The 26,698-nt window shown below is 37.1% G+C and overlaps 1 protein-coding gene across 1 annotated transcript in view; it reads right to left on the minus strand.

The window, feature by feature from the left end:
• The window catches only part of TTN (titin), a 241,322-nt gene that overhangs the window by 90,846 nt on the left and 123,778 nt on the right, over positions 1-26,698 (minus strand). Inside the window, exons 156-179 of the mRNA XM_064453243.1 lie at positions 17,676-17,771; positions 17,038-17,112; positions 16,072-16,152; positions 14,793-14,897; positions 14,264-14,341; positions 13,839-13,892; positions 13,533-13,616; positions 9,593-9,643; positions 9,118-9,513; positions 8,634-8,909; positions 8,131-8,406; positions 7,839-7,978; positions 7,262-7,388; positions 6,912-7,175; positions 6,540-6,806; positions 6,140-6,403; positions 5,470-5,609; positions 5,220-5,346; positions 4,837-5,103; positions 4,471-4,737; positions 3,718-3,984; positions 3,478-3,617; positions 2,386-2,512; positions 1,495-1,637 (exon numbers count right to left, since the gene is read on the minus strand). Coding sequence (XP_064309313.1) covers positions 1,495-1,637; positions 2,386-2,512; positions 3,478-3,617; positions 3,718-3,984; positions 4,471-4,737; positions 4,837-5,103; positions 5,220-5,346; positions 5,470-5,609; positions 6,140-6,403; positions 6,540-6,806; positions 6,912-7,175; positions 7,262-7,388; positions 7,839-7,978; positions 8,131-8,406; positions 8,634-8,909; positions 9,118-9,513; positions 9,593-9,643; positions 13,533-13,616; positions 13,839-13,892; positions 14,264-14,341; positions 14,793-14,897; positions 16,072-16,152; positions 17,038-17,112; positions 17,676-17,771 — 4,112 coding nt within the window. The remainder of the gene's footprint in view (positions 1-1,494; positions 1,638-2,385; positions 2,513-3,477; positions 3,618-3,717; positions 3,985-4,470; positions 4,738-4,836; positions 5,104-5,219; positions 5,347-5,469; positions 5,610-6,139; positions 6,404-6,539; positions 6,807-6,911; positions 7,176-7,261; positions 7,389-7,838; positions 7,979-8,130; positions 8,407-8,633; positions 8,910-9,117; positions 9,514-9,592; positions 9,644-13,532; positions 13,617-13,838; positions 13,893-14,263; positions 14,342-14,792; positions 14,898-16,071; positions 16,153-17,037; positions 17,113-17,675; positions 17,772-26,698) is intronic.

Raw genomic sequence — 26,698 nt, forward strand, 5'->3', positions numbered from 1 at the left:
ACGAAACCAAATATATATTTGTCCAAGATAAGCAGTAAAGATAAACAAAGAAGTCACTTCAGTAAATGTTATATGTGTACAGCTAAATGCCAGCCACAGAGGTAGAAGAATGGTTTGAATTAAAAACAGCTGAAATGAAACACTTGTACAATTATATTGATTCTTGAAGACAGTATCAAGTGTTTCTAGAGACTATGTTAAATGGACAGAAAGTGATGCATCAAATAAATATACGGTTTACTGAATTTCTGAATTTCTTCTTGATAAAATTTCAACTGAAGTCAAATGACAGTTTTGACTGTATATGTAAACTGATTGAAAATCTAGATTTTTTTCCATGTAATTAAAATGATATCTCAGATGGATAAGAACAAAATAATATTCCATCATGCAGACTACTGAGCATTTTTCTGCACTGATCAATAGCTTTCCACATTTTTATTCTTAGCTTCAGAAGCAATTGCCTAGATTTATTACATCTCATCTGCTGAGTTTCAATTTTGTTTATCTGTCCTTAAATAGTGTAATAGGGTTGCCTATCATGGTTTTTCTTTTCCTATTTCTATATTATTCTTTTTTTGTGAAATAGTTTTTATTTAGGCAAATTTGATGAAGCTCAGAAAGACCTAGTAAAACCTGAAAATAATATGTTAAGAATTGTATTAAAAAAAAAAAAAAAAAGTACCAAAGTAGTATCAGCAGCATTATTACAGGTTCTGAAACTTTGCTAGGTCAAGTAATGCCTTGAAAGTTTGCTTTGTCTGAGGTTTCCGATTAGTATTTTCATTTGCATTGTTTCCCTTAGTTCTAGTATGTGAAAAAGAAGTCTTAAAAGCAGTGATATCCATTTATATTTTGCATTTCTTAATGCATTCCTTTACGTTTCTTTATGTATTTCCCCTACCATTACCTTTAAATCTTAAACTGACTGCATTCCAGGCTGCTCAGATCTGAGTTAAGAGCCAACACTTGATGAAGGGTTAAAAATAGCTAGTGAGAAGTGCTTGACAAGCAAATCTGCCCAGAAAGTTATCTGGATAGCCAGAACGAATGCCCGAAATGGAATTTTAATTCTCTTAATCCCCTTATATGCAGAATTGGACTGCAGCTTGGCATTCAGGAGAAAAAAAGCATTTCCTGATAGCACCTTTCAAAACCCTCTCACTGTAACTGCAATTAACGTGAGCAAGAATCATTCCATACCCCTGTGGCTGAGTCTCCAGTAGAATGAGGCACAAAATCACTGTTGTAATGATTGATATTTTGAAACCTTAGTTTCCCTTTGTACAATACATACTTGTAGTATTCCAGAATACTGTAATTTCTGGGTAAAATATGCTGTATCTGATGCCATTTGGCACCGCAGCACTACTGTATTGCTGTGCCTTTTTACTTCTACTGGCAGAGAGTAAATGAGAAATAAAGAAGGGGAAGAGAGTTGAAAGTGAGGAAGGAGGAGGAAACATGAGGAAAAATAAAGTATCATTTCTTTACCTTATCACTGGGCTCCAGTTTCTTTCCTTGCAGGAACCACTCTACTGGGATTCCTTCATAAGAGAGTTCACAATCGAAGGTTGCTGATTCCCCAGCTGTCACTGTTACATCCTTGAGGGGTCTCAGCAAGCCAATTACCCGAGCTTGGTAAGGAGAAGACATCATTTTCAGGTTAGTCACTTCTACCCAAGAGAGAGCTGCTGCCGTTATGTACTAATCTCCATGGTGGCTTCCCTCAAGAGAGACAGACATCGCAATGCTGCTCTTTAAATTCCCTAAATAGAAGAGGCCACCCTGGGTTTTTAGGGGGAGGGATGGTCACCTAAAATTTCCTATTTGCAGAGTGTGTTTCTTTAAATTGAACAAGGTCAGCAGGAAAGTTGCTGTGCATCTGTCTCCCTGCCAAGCCTTGCATGCCTTTTGCTAGATAAGGCATGTGTTTTCCAAAATAGCGAGGGCTAGGATTGGAGTGGGAAACAAGTGGTCTTCAACTGTGTGGTCTGTCCCTGTCCATCAAGCTCTTAACCCTATCTGCAGATATCACTGTAATCCCATCCTCTCAGGTTAATATGAGACTTTAATGCAGTAAAGCCTCTGCTTATAATACTTTGATTTCACAACATATGATGCCAGACCATGAAGCTGCCTTCTAGGCCATCTCCTTATTTTTACTTCTCCTATAAAAATAAGCTATATACACGGTTAAAAAACATATAGGACATTCCGTAACTGAAAAATTAAGATGGCTTGAGTAATAAATCCTTGAGTTGCTGTTCTGGAAAGAATTGCTGAGAGTTCTATGCAGTATAGATATTTGTCTACCTGTTCCAAAGAAGCAATGAGTACCTTGTTTTCACTTCATTAATTAATTTCAGTTTAAAAGACACTTACGTTTCACTCGAAGGTGAGCACCAGATTTGGCATTTGCTGCTTGGAAATCTACTCCACCAGCTTGATCTAAGCGTACATTGTACAGTGTGAGGAAGTGCTTTTTGCCTTCCTCCTTGATTTCACATTCCTGCAAACAGAGAATTGAAACATTTTTTTCAGTATCTTTTTTGTGCTCCTCATCACAAGAGCCCCTACTTCTCCTCATACCATGCATCTGTTATCTCCTCCTCCACTCACAACACTTAAGCCCATTGTCACCTGCAGTATACCTTATAAACTTTCATTCACAGACCTTTCCTTTTGAGTTCTCTTCCTAATACAGTCTGCTTCCTCTTAGAAAGAAAGGGCAATAGCCCTTTGTGTTGGTGAACGGTATGTGCTAGATGAGTAGCCAATATATCCATATGTAGGCCTGTCAGAAGCCTGAAAGAACTAGAAATTACTAAGCCTGTGCTGTGACCTTTCCTTGAGAAGGCTCCTTTTCTTTTATCTGGACACTGATTTTCATGGAACTTCCGATCTTTATGTATTATTCACACTGGTAGCGTTATATCAAAGAGTTGCCAAATTATTGCCAGTCATGATTGTATTGTTTCTTAACTTTCCACATCCTTCCAGCAAGGAATTAAGAATATTTGATTAAGCCTTATGCCATTTTAAACAAATTTTAGCTGTTATAGTATTGGAAAACAGTTTGAAATTGTGATCTACATCTATTTAAACCAAACATAACTCAAAAACCAAAGGTAAATGCAGACAATCCAGAGTCTGTATTTTTAAATGCCATTATGTTTAAGTGAATTCCATGAAGTATGTGCACTCTGGATATATGATTGTTAGGGACTAGCAATAGAGAATGTACTTATTTATGCAAAATAATTTATTATTTAGCAATTTTATATAATAATTTGGATTAAATTTATACTAAATTTTTTAGGTTATTAATGAAAAAACAGTATTTTTATTATAGTGACCCTTATTGAAAGTGGAAAGAGATTTCACTTAGTTTCTGCAGCCACCTTCTCCCTCACACCCTACCTCCCCACAAATTGTTGAGACACATGTAAAAAACATCCTGAAATATATGCTTACGGCTGATTCAGTCAGGGGTTCTCCTTTTAGCTTCCAGTTGCCATGGACACCTTCCTCAGAGATTTCAATATCAAAACGGGCAGTCTCTGTCTCAATCACCTCCACACTGTATAATGGACGTATAATCTCAATATCCCGGTCTGGAGGGGAGACGTGTGGAAAAAGAGTGATTGATTCCCTCAATCTCTGATGGACCCCAAAAGACCTCTACTACTGAGAAGCCCAGTAAAATAACCATACCTTCAATATTGAGTTTAGCAGAGGTTTGATCAGTACCACAGTCACAAGTGTACTGTCCAATGTCTTTCTTCAAAGCTTTCTTGAGGATAAGGATTCTCTTTTTACCATCAGCCTTAATAACAACATTCTTTGATGGAGTAATTGGTTTGCCATCCTTCATCCATTTCACTGGGGCATCTGCTTTGCTGATTTCACATTGTAAGATTACTTCATCTTTCTCTACAGCAGTATAATCTTGCAGCTTCCCAGTGAAGTAAGGGTCTCCCTCTGCAAGCAAAAGATGTGTTTCAGTCTGAAGTTTTAGTCTTTAAAAAAAGACAGTTAGTTCTTACCACAAAATACATTTCTTGTTTATGTCCTGCAAGAAGGATTAAATATAGTCCTTATAAAGATTACACAGTTCTGTTGCAAAAACAGAAGACAATGAATATCTAAGAAACAAATCAGTGTATTACTGACAACACTGTTTTGGTGCTCTAGGAGTTTCAGAGCACCATTTAAGTATCTAATAGTTAATTTTGCAACAGATGCATAAAATTTTAAAGTTATTTTTATTATCCTTTGTGTACAGGGAAATGGAGACCCAAAGAAGACAAATTGTAAAATTGTCAAAAATCACAATGTAGATTTAGGCTTTGTAGGCGATGTAGATTTAGCAAACCAAGCCCAGCCCCAGTGCTTTCTGATCACCATTTTCCACAATAAGACTCTTCTGATAATACATATCATATAAATTCTTTTGGGTATTCTTACCAAGAACAGTGAGTTTAGCTTCTGAGGATTTGTCCATAGCTTCCACTCTAATCTGAGAAGTATCATCAATAGTAAGATCTTTAATTGTGAGTGTATGGAATTTGCCATCATCTGTCATTGAAACCACTTTGCTGGTATGTAATCGCTGGTCATTCTTGAACCAGACAACAGGGATATTTTCATGGGAGAGTTCCACAGTGAACACTGCAGTTTCTCGCTCCTTTTTTGTTACATCCTTGAGAGGAGTAAGGAATTTCAGGCGGATACCTGTAATAACATAACATTTCATTAGAAATAATGTTTTCAATAAAAATTATTCAAGGACTATGGTGCAAATCTTTCCTAGAAAGGGAAAGTCAGACAAACCTTCAATAATTAGCTTGGCACTTGTTCTCTTATCCTCAGCCTCAAACATGTATTTAGCTTCATCCTCAAACAAAACAGATTTAATAATCAAAGCATGTTTTGTTCCATCTGAAATAATTTCAAATCTTTCATCAGGAGTGATCTCTTGTGTTCCTTTCAACCAGCGGAAAGTCTTGGGTTCTCTGGACACCTCACATTCAAACTTGGCTTCATCTTTTTCAAAGACCTTCACATCACTTAGTGGAGTGATAAAGATGAGAGGCAATTCTGAAATCAAAGAACATTTTCAGTTCAGTGATAGGTTCATATAGACCTTTCTGCTGCTAGATTTGTTCTAGTGCCCTGAGATACATGTGGAAATGTTGGCAAAGTGCAGACTGTACCTTTCACTTTCAGGTTAGCAGCACTTTTAGCATTAGCAGCTTGGAAGGATACTTCTCCAGTCATATCAAGTTTGCAGTTATGAAGGATAAGAGTATGCTTCTTCCCGTCTTCAATGATTTCACAATCCTGATGATAAAGAAACAGCCCCCACATCCCAAATATGAATATTCTAAGAAGCCACTCAGAAGACATTATTATTAATGTTTTTCTAGTGTAAATTATGGTCTAAAGACAAAGAAGAAGCCTTACAGGTGAAGGTGTTAGGGTTTCTCCCTTTAGCTTCCATATAGGATGGACATCAGGCTCAGAAATTTCGATTTCAAAACGTGCTGTTTCACCAACAAACACTTCCACTCCATACAGCGGGCGCTCCACTTTAATTAAGCGAGCTAAAATCAAAAACCCCAAATGTTCAAATCTATTTACTCATTCTGTACCATAGAAATGTAGTACTGGAAAGGATCTCAACATTCTCCCAATCCCTTCTTTAGGGCATTCAAATGCTATCAGTGATAAATGCTTAACTAACCTCTTTTTAAAAAGCTGCAGGTTTGGGCAGTCTACAACCCCCTTCTGTAGTATGCCTCAAAGTTGTTTTTAGTAATAATATTTTTCCTCATTATTAACCCAGATATCTGTTACAGTGAATTAAACTAACTGCTTTTTTTCCTGACTGTAAATGGACTAAAGAATAATTGATCATCATTGTCTTTACAACAACCATTAATATATATCTTAAGATGTATTGCCGCTTGTAAATACTCTTAGTATTGTAAATCTAGATATTTAAGCTATTTTTCATAACAGCATGCTTTCTGAAGGTACAATTTCTGGCGTTGTACTCCAGAGAGTGTCTGTCTGTCTAGACCATTTTACAAAGATTTCAGTACTTTCCCTCGGCCAAGGTGTGATTACTTACGCTCAACGCTGACATTAGCACTTGTCTTGTCAGTTCCACAGTCACACTCATAAACACCCTTATCACTCTCTGCAGCCTTCTTGATTATCAGGATACGGCGCAAGCCATCCGATTTTATGGAAACTCTGTTGGAAGCTACTAGTTCTTCACCATCTTTGTACCATTTTACTGGCACATCTTTGCTAAGTTCACATTCCAGAGTAATATCATCTTTCTCCACAGCACTATAGTCTTGTAATTTCACAGTGAAATATGGATCGGCCTCTACAAAAGGCATAGTGGATATGAAACGGTAAATTGGTAATATAAATTTACTAAAGCATCAATATTTTGTCACTTTCAAGTTATAAAACTTGTTTATACATACATATAGCATATTTAAAATTATTTATGTAATTACCTAAGACTTTGAGGTTTGCTTGTGTGTTCAAGTCCTTGACCACGGCCTTTATTTCGGAGATATCATCAAGTGTTACTTCTCTCATTTCTAGTTTATGAACTTTGCCTTCTGAAGTAATAAAGACTGTTCTGCTAGTGTGGAGTCTCTTGTCATTTTTATACCATTTCACTAGCATGCCTTCATGAGAAAGCTCAAACTGAAAGTGAGCCGTTTCCCCTTCTTTCACTGTTTGATCCTGAAGAGGTGAAATGAACTTCAGCCTCACACCTGTAATGTAGACAAAGAAATACCATCAGAAAAAGGCTAATGTTGTTCTAAAAGAAACTTTTTTAAATCCATTTTTTATTGTTTTGTGCATAAGAAGATACTTGCCTTCCACAAACAGTCTTGCTGTGCTCTTCTTGCCATCAACTTCAGCAGTGTATTCTCCCTCATCATCAAACTGAGAATCATTGATTACAAGAATATGCTTCTTTCCATCTGCAATGATGTCAAATTTTTCTCCAATCTTGAGTATATCAGTGCCCTTAGACCATATGACATTGGCTTCTCTGGTAAGGACGCATTCGAACCTTGCCTGGCGCCTCTCAGGAACAGTGACATCTTTTAGGGGCACAGCAAAGTCCAGTTCAATTTCTGGAAGGAAAACAGAACATGTAATTTGTAATGTGCTCCATGTGAACCTTGTTTAAGTTGATATCAAACTCCAAAGTGCATCGTACCTTTAACTGTCAGAATAGCTGTAGTAAATGCATTAAGTGCCTGGTAAAGAACTTCACCAGCTTGCTCTAACTTGACTTTGTGCAAGGTTAGGAAGCGTTTTCCTCCTTCAGCTTTGATTTCACACGTCTGGAGAGATGACAGACTTTGATCAATAGAATGGCAATGCCTTACTACTAAGTATTTTTAATAAAGGGATTCTATAAGTATTTTATACACAGTAAAGAGTCAGCCAGAAAGACTGGAATTGTTTTTCAAGGAAAGTTAACACATTTACTCAATAAAAAAATAGAATACATTTCTTCAGTGTTCCACAGTTCTTTTAAATGTCAGCATCATTTCTACCAATGTATGTAGGATATTGTAGGATATTTTTATTATAGTCTGAATAATATGCTGTAATCCTTTGAGAAACTAAGGTCCTTCAAAACTTAGCTTTTATAGGATATAATTCTTACTTAGAGAACTAGGTTTTTTTAATCACAATAATGCTTAGCCTTTCTACATTCTGGACTGAGTAGCAATAACAGACCTGTTTAAATTTAAATAAATTGTGTTGTAAAATTCAAGGATGCTTACAGGTGAGGGTCTCAGGATTTCTCCTTTCAGCTTCCATTCCCCAGGAATATCATCCTCAGATATTTCTGTATCAAAGTTTGCTGTTTCTTTCTCATAAACTGTAACATCCTCTAATGGCTTCAGAAGTTGAACTTCACGTTCTAGAATGCACAAATGAACAAATATATAATGAGGTCAAGTTTTGATATAGCTTTATAATAATTCAGGTTAGCTTTTTTGTTCGTTTGTTTAGAGGTTTTTGAACACTGGACTATGAGCTGATTAAATATAATACAAATAAAAGATTCCTTACCACCAAGGGTCAGTTTAGCTGGGTATCTGCGACCTTCAACTTCCACTGAATATTCCCCAACGTCAGCAGGGCCAGCATTCTTGATTTTCAGGAAAATTTTATTTCCTTCTTTCAAGATTTCTGTCTTGTCAGTTGGTTCAGCAGGGATTTCCTCATCTCCTTTAAACCATTTGATGTTTGGTGTATCCTTGACAATGTCACAGGTGAAAATAGCTGTTCCTTTTGGTTTCACATGCTGGTCTCTTATGGGTTTTACTAACCAGTCTCTTATCACTTCTGCATGACAAAAAGTTATGGAAAAATATAGCTTAGCAGACTTCTACTACAAATAGATGTGTCATAAATAGGAGAACTAGAACTAACAGATTTTGTATTACAAGTTTTAATAGCTGTGAAAATCTTATCTGTCCATTTATATTGTAATGCTATGACAAAATCTTTCCAAATTTTAAAATCACCCAAATAACCTACAGAGAAAGGAGAACACAATTTTGATTGCTTACCTACTACCTTAACACAAGACGAGCATGACAGCTCAGAGTCTTCAACAGTAACAGAGTAAGTGCCAGCATCAGCATCATCTGAATCAATGATCGTGAGGGAATGTGACAAACCAATAATGCCCAGAGCAAATTTCCCAGGTTTATCTTTGATGATCTTCCCATCCTTCCTCCAGACGACACTTCTTTCTTTGTTAAGCTCACATGTCAAGTACAGTGGCTGGCCTTTAACCACAGTAACTTCTTCTTCAAGAGTTTTCACAAACCGCACTGGGAGTGCTGAGGGAAAGACAACATTTTGATTTGTCTCATTTATACACAGAAGGTGTGATGCAGAAATGCCTTACATATTAAATCAATACGTGTAGTGATTGATAGAAGCAAAAGAATGCATCTACCAACCACTATATATTCACAAAGTACCAGTACTTCTAGCCTGAGGGGTAGCTAACTTTTAAATTATTGATGAACTTGAAATGGGAAATACCTTCAACAATGAGTTTGGCTGTAGAGGTCTTCTCTTTGTTCCCCAGTCGTAATACACAAGTATATTCACCAGCATCTGACAGTTGAACATCAATAATATGCAGCTTCCTGTCTTTGCCATCAGCAATAAACTTGTGTTTTGGGCTCTCTCGGATGTTACTTCCGTCTTTCATCCAGCTGGTAATTGCAGTGGATGGTGAAATAAGGACTTCAAAGATTGCAGAAGACCCAACAGATTCAGCTTCTGTTAGCACTATATCTTTCATCTCCTTGACAAACTTCAGTGGTACAGCTTTGAGTTGGTAAGTGAATGGAGGCTCTTCAGGAGGTTTTTCACCTCCACTGCCTGGCCTGAGTTTCCTTCTTTCTGCATCTGCTGGTGAAGGTGTCTTCTTGGCTGTAATTCAGATTTAGAAATGAATAAAGTAATCTGATTTATTGCTTTTGCTTGTAGGTATTGGCTTGTAATATCCTACCTTTGACTGGACTGATACCCTTCGGGGTTTCTTCTTTTGGTGGCTTGGCCTCTGAAGTAAAACAGCAATATTATTAGGAGTGCAGTTAAACAAACATATATACTAAAATTAAAGCAAGCATTTCTTTTACAAATCAGATTTTCTCTTCCTTTAGCAAATACAAAGGAGGGAAGATATAAACATATGTATGTAGTTATACAACTTATATTATTGTTATCTCAATGGTAAGTTCAATATCTCAAAGCATGGGAAAGACACGTGTTCAGCAGTGGTGACTGAAAGGCAGCTTAGGAGCTCCTAGTTCCTCAATTTATTGTTCTGCCCATTATTTTGTAAAATTGTGCCCTTCCCCGATGTTTTTCTCACAATTAGGCCCTTGGTCAATACCCATCTGTCAATCAAAATAAGTTAAGGACCTATTATAAATTATATGGCAGGTTTTTTTAGAAAAAGCACACACTTTTACTAATGAAGATACAAAAATATAAGTTGTATAAATTAAATACATGTTTCAGGACAAGGCGATACTCTTACGAGTAAGGGATGTTCTGTTAGTTGCCCAACTTGTGATGAGTCATCTCAGACTTTTGAAAATATTTCCCATGATATGCTGTTCTCATCATCATTTTGTGAAAGGAAATGTAAAAGATATTTTTAATGGGAGAATGATATGAATGAATTGCAGGACAGTTTATTGCAGTGGATGGAAAAATTAATACTAGAAAAAATGTTTATGCAGTCTTATAAAAGTGTAAGAAGACAGTGACCATTGATCACACAGATGTACATACAGATAGATAAGACAAACATGTCAAGAGTGGCTGAATGCCAATACAGCCAGCTGGTAGATTAGATGGAATGTGAACAGTGTTAAAGCATGAACACATCACAATGGTGAATGGTATTCTCCTGAAGCAAATAGTACAAACACTTTGTGGAAGAATTACGCAGTGGTCTTCCTCACCTCGCTTTGCATGAGACTTTACAGGAACATCCAGTACTTCACGTGATTCTCCAGGTGCATCCAAATTCCTGTTCTCACTCAAAAGTCTACTGGCCTGCTCAATCACATGAGCAGGTTCTGATTTCCAGTATTCTTTCTCTCCTTCTGCTTTCTTGGGAGTTACTATCTTACCTATGCTTGAGGAGTAAGTAACCTCTCCATTTGCAGGGATTCCTTTGCTTGATGGTATTTTGTCTGAAAGTTTGCCCTTCTCTTTTTTCATGGCAACAGATGTGGTTTTTCCAATGCCATGTTTAGCTGATGTTTTTTCATCTGATGTACCTTCCGTCACTGGAAGTTCTTTTCCTGAAAGCTTCACTTCTTCCACAGTCAAAGAAGATTTCTTTTCTTCAGTTTTATCTTTGCTGCTTTTGGGAGCTGGAGTTTCTTTACGTTCATCCTGAATGGTATGAACTTCTTGAAATTGTTTTTTATTTTGACTCCCTGGTGGCTGAATAGGAACTTCCTTTGTTGACTCAGATCTGTCAACTATTTCATCTTTGACTCCCTTTTTATGTGCTCTTATGGAAACTTCACCTTCCATTCCTTCTCCTGTAATCACTGTATCAAATTCTTCTTTTCCCACAGGGAACTTTTCAGGGATCTTTGACTGCCTAATTTTGTCTTTTTTTAAGTGTGTACTGAAGGTAATTTTCTCTTCCTTCTCTGGTGTAATCTTTTTGCCTGTTTTTTTATCACTTAGGATTGCTTTCTTAGTCAACAGTTGTGCTGAACCCTCCTCATAATGAACTTCTCCTTCCTCTGCAGAATATTTTTCTCTTGCTTTCCTCTCCACTACTTCTGGCTTAAGAACAGATGGCTTAAAGATTATACAAACTTCTTCTCTGGAAACATCCTCCTCATCTTCAGTGGGGTGTTCTAGGTCAACATCTTCTCTCAGTGCTGGTTCAGTCTCTTCGGACAGGTCTAAGGAATGTAGTTCTGCTGATGTAGAGTCCAGATTCTCACCTTTCTCGTAATATTGAATAATTTCCATTTTCTTTGCTTCTTTATCAAGAATTTTATCTACAGGAATTTCAGCTACTGTGGTACCAGGTTTCTTCATCCATTGAGTTTTATTTTGTATGCCATGCTCCTTCAAGGATTCTCCAGGAGGAACTTTAGGTTTCTCTAGAGTAAAACCTCCTCTCTCTTCTTCACTTCTAAGCAGAGGAGTTTCAGATATTCCTGCCTCTGTAACATCTTTTACAAATGAAGTTTCACCCTTCATAGGAAATTCTTCAGGTTGCAAACTGATTTTTGAGCTTCTCTCTTTTCCTAGAAGTCTTTTCTGGTGCTTGGGCTCATATGGTTCTCTGGGTATATATTTAGGTATGTAAGTTGACTCAGTTTCTTCTTTTTCATGCTCAGGAATCTTTTCTTCGTGAAGAACACCAAACTTGTCAGACACTTTCTCTACAGCACCTTCCCTATGAACAACCAATTTAATTTCATCCCCCTTTTCTTCTCCAGAATCTCTTTCCGCATGTTCTTGTGCTATAGAAATCAATTTCAATTCCTCATCAGGTAGTGGTGGTTCATCCTTTGCAACTTCTATTTTCTCACCTGTAAGGGTAGTCTTGCTTGAAACGATAGATGTAATTTCTGGCTCCTCTTCTTCAGGAGCCAGAGTAAAATATTTAAGAGCCACTTTCTCCTGCTCATCTCCCTCTGGCTTCAGTATTCCGCTAGCTGTTTCCAGTGAGATATTAAACTCAAGTGGCTCTACTGTCTGAATGTCCAGAACTGTGTCCTTAGGACTTACTCTCTCTTTTACATGCAAGCGTTTTTCAACCAAAATCTTCTTTAGCACAATGGGCTCAGGCTTTTCTTCTTCCACTGGGGGCATTTTATCTCTATGCTTTAGTACAGATGGTGCATCAGGCTTTTCTGCAGCTACAAAGGTTTCACAGGTAATTTAGAGAGTTAAAATCCGTAAGAATAAGCATCAGGAACAATATACTTTAAGAAAATTTCCAGCTAAACCTGAAATAAAATGAACATAGAACACTTTTTCTCCACACAACAGAAAACTTACAACACAATCACAAAACAGAAGAAATATAAGAATGGCACACACAAACAGTACAGAAGACCTACATAAACCACTGTTATGGTGCAGACCATTTTCCTACTAGGATGCCCATTTAAATCCAGTCCAGGTTAAAAGTAGCAGAAAATGACAGCTTCCTAAGGCTTATCTGGCCACCTATATAAAATGGTTTAGTTAGGCTGCTGCAGGCCTGGATACATCACCATATCAATGGCCAAGAGACATTAATTATCAGGCTCTCAAGTGCCCAAGATCTGAGCTCTACTCTAACATCAGGACCTTTGAACGATGGGAGAGCAGCATGTACATCCACTCTACTGGCAGACCTCAGGCTCAGGGTGCTTCAGAAGAATTGGACACTTCACAGTTTTTTTTCACAGCAGGATGTGGTACGGGGTCCTAAGCGTATCAAATGAAAGTAGCAATACTCTAGTTCTTCAGTACCACTGCCACCTTTTGTCAGGGCTTCAATAACAAATTAAAAGCAGAAAACCAAACACCAGAAGAATTGTTGAGAAACATGTGTAATCTTTCTTTTGCTATACAGAAAATAGAAGATGCAGTTCACAAGACTTACATTAGGACATAAACAACATCAAGGAATCAATAGAATACACAGATTTCATAGCAGGACAATAAATAAAGGCACACATATCACCATCAAGAAACAAGAGCACAGATTCAGCTCTATGGTATATCAGAGACACTTGTCTTTTAGATTAGGTGACAGTACCTAGAATAACAAGATCCTTGAATAGGACCTCAAATCTTCCTGTAATGGATGAGTTAGATGACTGTAGGGCTCTTCATTTTCTTTATCCTGAAGGTATTTAGGTATCTCAGAGATAAAAACCCTATAATTAGCATAGAACAAACATAAATACCTGCTTTCTTTCCAACCACTGGGACTGTCACTGGAGTAGTAACAGCTGGTGCTGGTTCTGCTGCTGGTTTTGGAGATTTTAGAGCTGTAAAAAAAAAAAAAGAAAAAAAAAGTTCTCATATATTTGTTTTAAGAAATAATTTTATGTACAAATTTCTTTAAAATATCCTGTAGATTGTATGAAATTTCCAGTCTTAGTAATACTAAAGTAATTTGTTTAATGTCCTTTTAGCTAGAAATCTCTGAACGGAAAATACTAGACATACAAGAAAGAGTGCACAGGTATTCATGACTAAAGAATTCTTACCGACCACAGGTTTAGGTTCAGGCCCAGGAAGTGGGATAGTTGCTTGCTTAGGTTCTGGCATTTCAAACACAACAATTACAAATAGGTTACTTTACATGTTTTGTAATTCCATGGAACATTAAATTTAGAAGCAACAATACAGACCGTTAATTGAAGACACAATTTATTGTTTTATATTTTATTTAGCCAGAAAACAAGAAATTAACTTGAGATGAACTCTTGTAAACCAAGATACAATGGAAAAAAGATTAATTTTTCAAGCACTGAAGAATTAAAGACAACAAGAAATCCAGAAGAATGCAAAGTGGTTAATCATGACACAATAGTCATGGACAGACTGGATGATAGGTTAATATAGCATGATATTCGGCAATGAATATGATTTAGTTGCTGCAATAAGGAAAAAGAGCATCACACATCTGTACCTTTTGGTGGTTCAGGCACATGTTTCTCTTCTTTTTTTATTACAGGTATCTCAATTTTCTTCTTAGGAACTTCTGGGACTTTAAAATATTATTTTTATTTTGTAAGGCATATTGAAACACCCTGAATCCCCAAATACAATTATTTTCAATGTATTAAAAACCTTTAATCCTTTTTAGACATAAAGAGTTTCAGATGTTTATAAGGTTTAGGAATATGTATTTTTAAGAGTGAGATCTGAATAAATTAGAAACACTAAATGGACAAAAGGACAAATATTCACAAAAAATTAATTAAATGTATGCTTGGATTAACTGTTTTGCTGTAGTTATCTTTTTATCAGTATTGTAGAATATTTGTAAAGTTCTCTTCTATACAAAGCGAAGACTGAGAAACAATCCCAAAATGCAGAATTCAGACCCAAATGTGAATGTCAAATTTGGCTTTCATTCCTGAATTTCAGAGAATACTACTTAAAAATGGGATTCTTTTTTCTTACTTTACCAGATAGATTTGAATGTAATCTAGTACCTTCAGGTTTCTTAATTTTCTCCACTGGTGTAGGTACTGGTTTAACTTCTGGTTTAGGTTCTTTTTCTGGTTTAGGTTCTTCCTCTTCTGATTTCTTTTTAAGAACTTTAAAAGAAAAGGAATTTTACTTTTTAAAACACAGGTAAACAAAAGAATAAGATGGCGACAAGACAAAAGATTAAAAATATACCAACAATCATGAAGAAACAGGAATGTAAAATACATAGCCAATATAAATGGAAGATTTTGTGTAACTACTCAAGATACTATTCTGAAAGCTTTTAAAAATTCAAATACTCTAGAGCAAAAATATAATTTTATTAACACCAGTCTGTCTGAAAGGAAAGATGTCAATGTTAACTGTCTATGATAGAATAAAATTCCTTAAAATATCATACATTTCTTATCATATTTAAATCATTACTTACTCCACATAATTATGCTTTAATAACTGCAGCTACAGATTATTTGCAGGGATAAAATGCAAGATTATGGATTAAACTCCTATTGACTTCAGTGAGAGAACAGGACTGAATCCTCAAGTATTATGTTTGGAGTGCTCAAATTTATATAAGATCTGTTTTTCATTTCACTTATTTAACTTATTTTTGTCCTGTCAGATATCAGTCTTGGGTATCTAATGAGAATGTCATCTGAAAAACTGAATATCTATGTTTTATTATGTTGTCTGAAATTTGAAGATCTGCTGCAAGGTGTATGGGTATGAATCATCCTGCTGTGGTATTTCAAAGAGAACTGGAATTAGTTCTTCCTTTTTCTAAACAACAATTGAGGATGAAGTGATTCAGAAGGCTCCAGACTTTGCAGGAAAGGGGACTAGTACTACACTAGTACCACAGGGTTCTGCAATCTGTGCAGTTCTTCTAAGACAATGATAAAAGAGAATATAGATTCTACATATATGACTTTAATAACATTTACACTGTTACTGGAAAATATTTAGGGGTCCAGAAGCTGAAGACAGTGGAAAACAACACTCCAGTATAAGCTTTACAGAGATTAAGAAAACAAGAGAGTTATAGGGGACAGGTTTTCAGTGTTCTGCTCTGTTTTCAACACAAATCCTTTGGATCTGACAGATTTGCAGGATATCCCCACTTCATCCTTGCAACTATAAAGGCTTTCCCCAAGAAACAGACATGAGGCAGTACTTTGCGTAATTTTCCATACCACACACATAAAACAATGATACTTAGGGGAATATACTGAACAATGTTAATATGCTGTTTTTTTAAAAAACAGAGCAAAGTTACTATACCTCTTTTCAAAACAACTTCTTCTTTTGGTGGAGGAGTAACTTCAGGAATTACTCTGCGAGGTTTCTTCACAAGTCCAGGCACTTAAAAGAATATTATTCCAGATTTTATTATAGGTTCATAACAACAGTAAGAGCTAACCAACAACCATTCCAAACACACAAATACAGTGCTGGTCCACTAATGAATACTAAAAAGAAAGGTAAAACTGTTGAGACTGAAGTAGATATTTTTAATGCTTTCTCTGTATTATTTGCATACAGTTGTACTCTAGGCTTATGCATAAGAGGAAATTTTTGTACAAATCAACAAAAGAGAAGTATGGTTTGACAAAGCTATAAAGGTTATGTATTCAAAGAGAGTTATCATTTTAATCTCCTTTTCCTCTTTCATTACAGGCTTATGTTACATATCTATTAATCTGAACTGTCTATGGTGTTCATAAGGATCCAGAACATCATTAAGAAGAGATGTTCACTGCTTAGCTGCTTAGCTTGTCTTAAGCTCCCGTACATATGAAAAATATAATGGAGTACTTGTAAAGTGGCTTGCTCAGTTCATTATTCATCTCTATCTCTGGAAAACGCCCTCTCACAAAAATAAGTTACATTTCAGACAAATAATAAACTAAGTATGTTTGATACATTTGAACATTTGAATATTATTTTTTATTTTTCCCTAAGCAAGAACCAAAGTAGACATCTACACAAGTGACAAAACTCATAAAAACTGTCCCTCTTCTGTGATTCTGTCTCTTGCATCTCATGAATTTCATGATGGGAGATGTAAGGACATAAATATAACATGAACATATATATCTAAGACTGGAGTCCTCTCTTGAGCATAATCTAATTTAGACAGATTTTTGATATTTCTGAGCAAATTAGAGGAGAAGACGATACCAAGAACTACAACGTTGGGCTCATGAAAGGCTTAATTTCAGTGAGATTCATATATTAGCTAGGTACCTTTAGCAGGAGGGGGTTCCAATTTTGGAGGTTCACCAGGTTTTGCAGTCACAACTTTCTTCCTTGATTCAGGAGCTTTAAAGAAAATTATTTTAATTTTACCACACGCCCCATTAGATTAAAAAAAGAAAAGATCTTTCTAAAAAGTCCAAACAACTGATTAATACCATTGACATAGTAGAAAACAAGAGCTACAAAGCTATGATTCTGGTTGATTAACTGTTTAGAAGTCAGATGACCTGTAGAAAGCACAGATGACCTGGAACCCATGTTGATATAGTAACACCAGCAAATTATTGCTGGGGATTCTTTTCATTTGTAAGAATATTTTAAAGATAGAAGAATTATGTTAAGGCTAGAAGAATGTGTTAACTTGGTTAAGATTTTTTTAAATAAATTGATTTTTTTTCCATAACTATTGAAAAGAACCCATGTAAAGTGACTTGGTATAGAACGGGTAAAAAATCATAAGGGACTGAGCATTAGTAAGGCGCACCATTAGAGCAATAGTAAATTAGAAAAGAAAAGAAATCCAATGTGATATGCTTAAAAGCATGCTTTTCAAGAGTCATCAGTATGATTTAAAAGGATTATAAGTTTGAGTTCCCACTGTTAATTGTGGCTTCAGATGATTATACCTTTAAGTAGTTCTTTTGCCAATTTAATATCTTCTTTTGGTGGAGAAGGTGGTCGTGGTTTTCGCTTTTCGGGGATCTTCTTTTCAGGTTCTGGTGCTTTAAATAACATTAGGTAGATTTAGTATAAACTCACTGCCACAGTAGTTATGTGAAGAGTAATGTACAAATGTAAAGATGGTCATTTGCCCTTTCCAATGAAGCCAGTGAAAAAACCTCATTGAATTAAATGGGAGTATGAAAGAGCCTTAGGCTACTGTTTTGTAGAATTCACACAACACAACTATCCAGGTTCACTTAAAAAGCATGTTAATAACATGAGAACAAAGGTGGGAAACCAAATGATAGAAAGACTCATATCGACAAGAAACAAAGTGAAAGCATTTCCAAAACATAATAACAAAGAATTATGCAGAGACCTACAACATACAGGTACACGTTCAAAGAATGACATAGCAAGAAAAAAACTGCATGGTAATGAAATAAAAGTGTCTTGCAGCCTCTAGGTAGGTACTTTGTATACCTTCAACCAGTAAAGCTTCTTCTACTTCTGCAACTGGAATTTCTTCTGCTTCTTCTGGCTCAATCTCCTTTATGATTTCATATTCTTTAAAGAATATTGACAACTAGTGTAAGTTTCCCGTAATAAGATCATTTCACATGAGCAATTATATAGATATCACTAAAAGAAAGCTACTCCAATAGACACAGACAAATACACATTAGAATAAGTAATCTTACAGCATCTGTTACTTTTGCAGTTAATGCATGCTTTTGAAAAACTCTCTCTCTATGTAAAAATGAATGAGGGTTGTGTGAAGGATAGTATTTTCTATGTGTCCAATCTAAACTAAACATTAAATTTGTTTATGAGTCTTTGTAACTGGAAAGAATAACTTCAATGCTCTCAATTAATTTAAGATTATAACAGCAATATAAATCCTAGGTTTTAAGATACTCAAATTTAGTGGGAATTGATTATTATCTTAAAAAGAGACACACTTTCTTAGGAATATCCTGTGTAGGAGCATATGTTACTTGAAAATTTTTAATTTTGAAAGTGATATTTCACTTCTAAATATGAAAATATAATAGTAGATACAAGAAATACAGACTGGTAGCATCTAAAACATGAAATGAAGAATTTACAAACATTATAAGGGGAAAAAAAGGACAACCTCTATCTTGAAGCTCATGTTTGGAAGAACAGGACAAAGCATTGTCCTTACAGTAATATCTGTGGTGGAATATACCTTCACTTGGTAGTGGTTCAGGTATTTTAGGAACAGCAACAGGTACTTTCTCATCTGGGACAGGCGTCTTGGGCACCTCAGGCACTTTAAAAAATATTAGTTCCTTTTATTTGTGTGTATATAAAAGTGAATGAAACATAAAAGAGACAAGGACATCTAGCACACAGAAAACCACAGCAAGAAACAGTGGCCATAACCATGAAAGACTGTTTGTGCACTAGTGTTTTCCAAGGTAGTCTACATACAACGACACATATTTTATAGACTTAGTTATGAACAAAGGAGAAAAAGAAGAGTAGAAAACATTTCTTCACAGGAGATGCCTCCTGGCAATATATACCTTTGGTTGGAGGAGGCTCTGGTTTTTTAGGTGTTGTAAGAAGCACTTTCTCTTCTGGGACAGTTCTCTCTGGCACTTCAGGTACTTTAAAGATATTAGTAAATTTTAATTTTTCTGAACATTAAGATACACATATACATATTATAGTGAAGAGTGCAATGACTAAAAAGAGTAAGGAACTAAAAACATGAAGAACAAGATTTTAAGTGACAGATTATTCACTCAGATACATAAGCACTGCATACATCAGGGAAACAAGGGAAAAAGTTTACAAATGTAGAGAAAAGGAGATGCTAATTCATGCGTGTATGTACCTTTAACTAAAGGAACTTCTGGTTTTTTAAGGAAAGGCAGAGGCTCTGGTTTCTTGATCACAGCCACAGGTTTCTTGGGCACAGCCACAGGTTTCTTGGGCACAGCCACAGGCTTTGGGGGAACAACCACTGGCACCTCCTCCTCTGGTTCCTCCTCCTTGGCCACCTCAGGCACTTTAAAGATATTAGTTCTTTTTACTTGACCAAGCTAAAACCAGGCACACACAGAGACACAAAATGACCAAATACTGCTCTCACTCCCCACACACACCGCAGAGGGGCAAAGAGCACTCAGTACTGTGGCAACCTGGAGGGCACAGCAGACTCTTTCAGAACACCACCGTATACCTTGAGCTGGAGGAGCTTCTGCCTCTCCAGGCTCAGCAACCGGTGCCACCTCTTCTGGTGCTTCCTCCTCCTCTTCCTCTTCTGGGACCTCTGCCTCGGGCATCTCAGGCACTTCAAAGATATTAGTTTCATTTCATTTTATGTTGGCAAAAACACGTGCCAAGTAGGAACAAAAACCAGGGCAACACAGACAGAGACCATCACAACACCCACCTCAAAACCTCTCACACACATGCAGCACCATTTACCCAGCATGCAACAACCTTGAGAGTCTCAGTTTGGAAACAGAGACGGGCCAAGAGAGGACAGGGCAACGCTTAAGAGAAGAACATTAAGTATCTTCTTTGTTAAGTTATCCACGAAGACAGGTACCTCTGGCTGCTGGAAGCTCTGGTGGTTTGGCAATGGCCGCAGGAACTTTTTCCTCACGAGTAGCCTTCCTGGGCACTTCAGGTGCTTCAAAGATATTAGTAACAGTCAGTTTTATACAATGCACAGGAAGATGAACAATGAAATGTAAACGAGAGATGCACTCATGAGAGTAACTGAACTGCTTTTATGGCACCCCCCCGTCTCTCTCTCTCTCTCTCTCGCATGTGCGCACACATACACAGCGACACAGACAAAACCACACACGGGCATAGGCACAGGCATTGAGTGGTGATGTCAAGTAGGACAGTGTGAGAAAACTGTTAGCTCTGTTTAAGGGCAGCTCAAGGTTGAGGTGTGAATTAGGATATCCCCCTCTGCACTCAGCATCCTTCCCTCTCTGCGAGCAGAGGGTGTCATTCTCAGCCCTGCTGGGATCTGACTTTTCCTTGGGAGCAACCTCAGCCATTATCTTATCTGTTGCCATTCTTCGTGAAGTTGCCAGCATTTTGCATTCAGTGGTGTGGGCAGTGACAGGGTGAGGAACCCAGTAATTCTCCTTTGTCTCTATTTCTGTCCTTCCCAATTATGCTTTTCTTATTATTGGCTTATTTTATTATCCTAAATAACTCTTTACTCAATTTTCATTTCACTGTGGCTTCTTCCATAGCTTGTATGGTTCACTGGATTTTATAATAATTTCTTCTTTATTATAAATTTAAGATTATCAGTGTTTTAATTACACACTTGATATGCTGTCACTTCTTGCTTCCCTCATATGTGCATTTCTCAATAAGAATTGATTTTTCATTTTGAAAGATTTCTCTCTACCATATACACTAACTGAGACAATCAAATGAGTCATGGAGAAAATCACTGTGTCAATTTAAGACAACAAAGTGGGGCAATAATCCGAAAAACTGACAATCAAGTTTTAAAATATAACATTTTAGTATCTGTTGATTCAGAATGTGAAAACTAAACAGTAAATTTCAAATATCATTTGGGTTATTTATACAAATTACTAGATAACTGAATTTCTAACTGATACACAGCACAGAACGTAGACATTTCAGGTAATTACAAATGGACAGGATAACAGACATCAGAAGCAACATGTAAGACACTAAGAAACAGCCTCATTCAGGCTGATGCACAGGGCAACAGGTACCTTGAACTGGTGCAGGTTCTGGCTTTTTTGGCACAGTTACAGGTATGGGCTCTTCCAGGACACCCTTCTTGGGAACCTTGGGCACTTCAAAGATATTAGTATGTTTTAGTTTTGTGGGCACTACAGTTCTATATGAAACAATAGGACAATCAATAATACACGCACACAGTCTTCTTTGAGGAAGTGCTGTGGTTACATTCAGTCATCAGTTCAAACAGGTGGAATGACCAGGGCACCAAATATGTCAGGCGGGAGGTGGGAATCCTGTGTTTACTTTCTGTTTCTGAGTCAAGGTGGAAATGTAGAAAACATGCCCTCTTTGTAATAGCTGATCCGAGACCTATTTATGGAATCCTACTGTATTTGACTATCGGTCATGTAACATTCATGACTTTGTCATTGAACATAATTTTTTTAGGAAAGTAACATTTGCTTTGTCATTGCCACTTTCTTTCCTATCAATTATTTCCATTCTTTACACTTCCTCTTCAGTTTTTAGTTTTCACAGTTTATGTCTTTTCGATTGTGTTGTTTACAGAAATATACACTTCCTCTCTTCTCTTTTGGATCATACTAATGACCCTTTCATATACTAATAAGATCATCAGTTGGTATATTCAGTCTTTTGCTAGCAAATCTACCTCATGATACTGGCATTAACTTACTTTTAAAGATGTAGACAACTGATATTGTTGCTGTCATTCAGTAATACAGTGTATTAGAAAACTGAGGGATGCAACATTATGTTCTTAAACTGAAATCTTATTTGCAGGCTTTTCTTCAGAACAACATGTTATTCTGTTTAAACGAAGCATTCAGTAAATATTAATTCTTAAACTTTGCAAAAAGTTCAGAAACTGCTGATATTTTTCAAGGAATTGAATCTAGTTCTTCTGTCATGTTTTGACACTCCACATTGAACTTTATATTTCTTACACACCTATATCCGATAGGGCATCACCAGAAAAATCAGTTCAACTTAGTCCAGAAGAGCATGATGTTTCTTTCTAGTGATGGTAGTGATAGTGATGATATGTACCTTTGGCTGGTGGTGGTTCTGGTTTTTTGGGTACAGCAACAGGTGTTTTTTCTTGCAGGACAGCTTTCTTGGGCACCTTGAGCACTTTAAAGATATGACTTCCTCTTAATTTCACAGTTAAAAAATACAAAATATAATAACACTTATGATAAAATCAAAGAGTTTAGATATTTATAACACTGTAACATTCCTCTAGTGACTGGTTGGTTAGTCACATATGCAAAGACAGGCACAGAAGAGTCTAGGGGTGGAAGACACATTACATGTCATACACAAAAGAAGGGATAACGAATGAAAATATTAATCAATACATGAAAATAAAAACCAGCCCCCCCCGGAAAATATACCTTTAGCTTGTGGAACCTCTGGTTTCTTGGGCACAGCCACAGGTTTCTTGGGCACAGCCACAGGCTTTGGGGGAACAACCACTGGCACCTCCTCCTCTGGTTCCTCCTCCTTGGCCACCTCAGGCACTTTAAAGATATTAGTTCTTTTTACTTGACTGAGCAAAAGATAGGCAAACAGCCAATTGGCAAGCAGAAAAGCAGGAAAGTAAACCCCTGCCAGACTACCAGAGAGTCCTCTTCAGGCAACCACTTTTCCTTCAGATGGACTACTTGCAGCAAAGAGCCAAAGTATGGGCTTATGAGAAGGCACTTGCTGATGAGTCCCACCCTCTCCTGCGAGCATGTACACACACACAAAGACACAACATGACCAAATACTGCTCTCACTCCCCACACACACCGCAGAGGGGCAAAGAGCACTCAGTACTGTGGCAACCTGGAGGGCACAGCAGACTCTTTCAGAACACCACCGTATACCTTGAGCTGGAGGAGCTTCTGCCTCTCCAGGCTCAGCAACCGGTGCCACCTCTTCTGGTGCTTCCTCCTCCTCTTCCTCTTCTGGGACCTCTGCCTCGGGCATCTCAGGCACTTCAAAGATATTAGTTTCATTTCATTTTATGTTGGCAAAAACACGTGCCAAGTAGGAACAAAAACCAGGGCAACACAGACAGAGACCATCACAACACCCACCTCAAAACCTCTCACACACATGCAGCACCATTTACCCAGCATGCAACAACCTTGAGAGTCTCAGTTTGGAAACAGAGACGGGCCAAGAGAGGACAGGGCAACGCTTAAGAGAAGAACATTAAGTATCTTCTTTGTTAAGTTATCCACGAAGACAGGTACCTCTGGCTGCTGGAAGCTCTGGTGGTTTGGCAATGGCCGCAGGAACTTTTTCCTCACGAGTAGCCTTCCTGGGCACTTCAGGTGCTTCAAAGATATTAGTAACAGTCAGTTTTATACAATGCACAGGAAGATGAACAATGAAATGTAAACGAGAGATGCACTCATGAGAGTAACTGAACTGCTTTTATGGCACCCCCCGTCTCTCTCTCTCTCTCTCTCGCACGTGCGCACACATACACAGCGACACAGACAAAACCACACACGGGCATAGGCACAGGCATTGAGTGGTGATGTCAAGTAGGACAGTGTGAGAAAACTGTTAGCTCTGTTTAAGGGCAGCTCAAGGTTGAGGTGTGAATTAGGATATCCCCCTCTGCACTCAGCATCCTTCCCTCTCTGCGAGCAGAGGGTGTCATTCTCAGCCCTGCTGGGATCTGACTTTTCCTTGGGAGCAACCTCAGCCATTATCTTATCTGTTGCCATTCTTCGTGAAGTTGCCAGCATTTTGCATTCAGTGGTGTGGGCAGTGACAGGGTGAGAAACATATATCCCATCATCATTACTATTTCTCTCATGATTTTCTGCTCTGTTTCTTTCAACACTTTCACAATATAAGTATGTGGTGGCTTTTGACTTAGTAATGTTTCAGGGCTTCTATAATCCTGTATTTAGAAATTGCTTTTGGTGCTGGTAAAAGAGTTACCTGCAGAATGAGCAGGTTCCCTTGCTTTCCTCCTTCGTGTGATGCACAATTTTTTTGCACCAATGCAGAAGATGTGGAGGTCTTGTACCTAATAACTATGTGCAATTCAATTGTAAATTTGTAGAACCCACTTTTTGGGCCCTAATGAACTCACGGTCAGAAAAAAGTTACATTAATGTGTGACTACAGCCCTATGTTTTTCTCATATGAAATTTGAGCATGTAATGAAGACCATTCTGACTGACCATGCATTTGATTAAGCACTGCATTTACTAATAATTTTGCAGTATACGTTATTTGGGATCCAGCACCAGATGACATATGTCCAAGTCTTAAAATACTACTGTCCTACCTAGGTATGTCCCTCTTTCTATTTTGGGACCTCTTCTCCCATAGCAGTTTCAGTTCCTTCACAGTCCATTGAACCGGGCTTTCCTCTTATTCTCTCTGAAGTGACCAGATTTTATGGCTTGGGTGTTTTTTTTTTCTTCGTTTGGTTTTTTTAAATCTATTTTTTGCTATTGCTGTGCCATGTCTATGTCTGGTTGTTTTTAGCACGGTAAGACAGTGTTGCCAGTTGGTAATGGTGAAAGAAAAATACTTTTGGTAAAAAACCCATTTTTGTTACTTGAGATTGCGGGCAAAATGATAAAGACAGAGGTTTACATTAAAAATCCAAAGTAGAAAGCTCTTTCCCATGTATCTTAACAGTTTTGATAAATAAAATTTTAGATTCTGATCACATATGAAAGAGACTGGGAGAGTCCCTCATGCTCCCTGTGTATTTTTTGTTCGAACAATAGGATTTGTACACAGCAGAGAACGTAGACATTTCAGGTAATTACAAATGGACAGGATAACAGACATCAGAAGCAACATGTAAGACACTAAGAAACAGCCTCATTCAGGCTGATGCACAGGGCAACAGGTACCTTGAACTGGTGCAGGTTCTGGCTTTTTTGGCACAGTTACAGGTATGGGCTCTTCCAGGACACCCTTCTTGGGAACCTTGGGCACTTCAAAGATATTAGTATGTTTTAGTTTTGTGGGCACTACAGTTCTATATGAAACAATAGGACAATCAATAATACACGCACACAGTCTTCTTTGAGGAAGTGCTGTGGTTACATTCAGTCATCAGTTCAAACAGGTGGAATGACCAGGGCATCAAATATGTCAGGCGGGAGGTGGGAATCCTGTGTTTACTTTCTGTTTCTGAGTCAAGGTGGAAATGTAGAAAACATGCCCTCTTTGTAATAGCTGATCCGAGACCTATTTATGGAATCCTACTGTATTTGACTGTCAGTCATGTAACATTCATGACTGGGTGTTCTGAGCTGGTTTTGGCAGTCACTGTCATCTTTTTACTTGTCACTTGGATATTATCACTGTTTTCATCCTTCAGTTTTACTTCATCTTACTTTTTCTTTCTTTGCATGTTTCCTCTCTTTTTTTGTTTTGCACATTATTTCCTGTAAGAGGTCTGGCTTCCATTATACTCAATAAATTATAGTTTATAAGCTTTTATAGTTTGTAACTGTTTTGTGTTACATTAATTTAAATTATTTAAATGCTTTAAATATCTTCACTGTGAGGTGACACTTAACTTGAGGAATGTCACTGTATTCCAGATGGAGGTAATCTGGTGACAGAGAAAATGTTTATTTCTTGGGCCAGTGCTTGGAGCTTTCTAAAGTATATGAAATGGTGCAGCACTGCATCAATCTATGGTGTGCACGGTTTTAGAGTATCTTAAGTTTTTTAGTATTTCAATTATAAAGTCTCTCATCCTGATTAATCTTGAAAATAAATGTCTCTTACAAGGCTCAGTGAATTAGGTGTTCACAGGAACTTTACAGCTCTTTGGTGTTATTCATACAAGATAACAACTTCGCAAATCACAGAGTGGAGAATATTGACTTATCACCAAAATAGAAGCAAATTATAATTAACATTTTAAAGATTCTGCTCCATTACATAGAGATATTTGCAATTATTTTGCAGAAACTACTAGTCTCTGGTGAAACCTTTAGTTTCTGCTTATTTTGTCCTTTCTCATATAAACATAGAATCATTTAGGTTGGAAAAGACCTTTAAAGATCACTGAGTCCAACCATAAAACTAACACTGCCAAGTCCCACTAAAACATATACCAAACCATCCCTACTAATAATGTGAACAGTTTATATGTTCATACTCTTGTTAGCATCCATAAAGTTTTGCCACTTATTGGTAGACAGGAGTTCATCACAACTGCTTGATTTATTGCTATAGCCTAAGAAATCAAAATTTA

This window comes from Phalacrocorax carbo, chromosome 5, assembly GCF_963921805.1.
Source record: "Phalacrocorax carbo chromosome 5, bPhaCar2.1, whole genome shotgun sequence".
Lineage (NCBI taxonomy): Eukaryota > Metazoa > Chordata > Aves > Suliformes > Phalacrocoracidae > Phalacrocorax > Phalacrocorax carbo.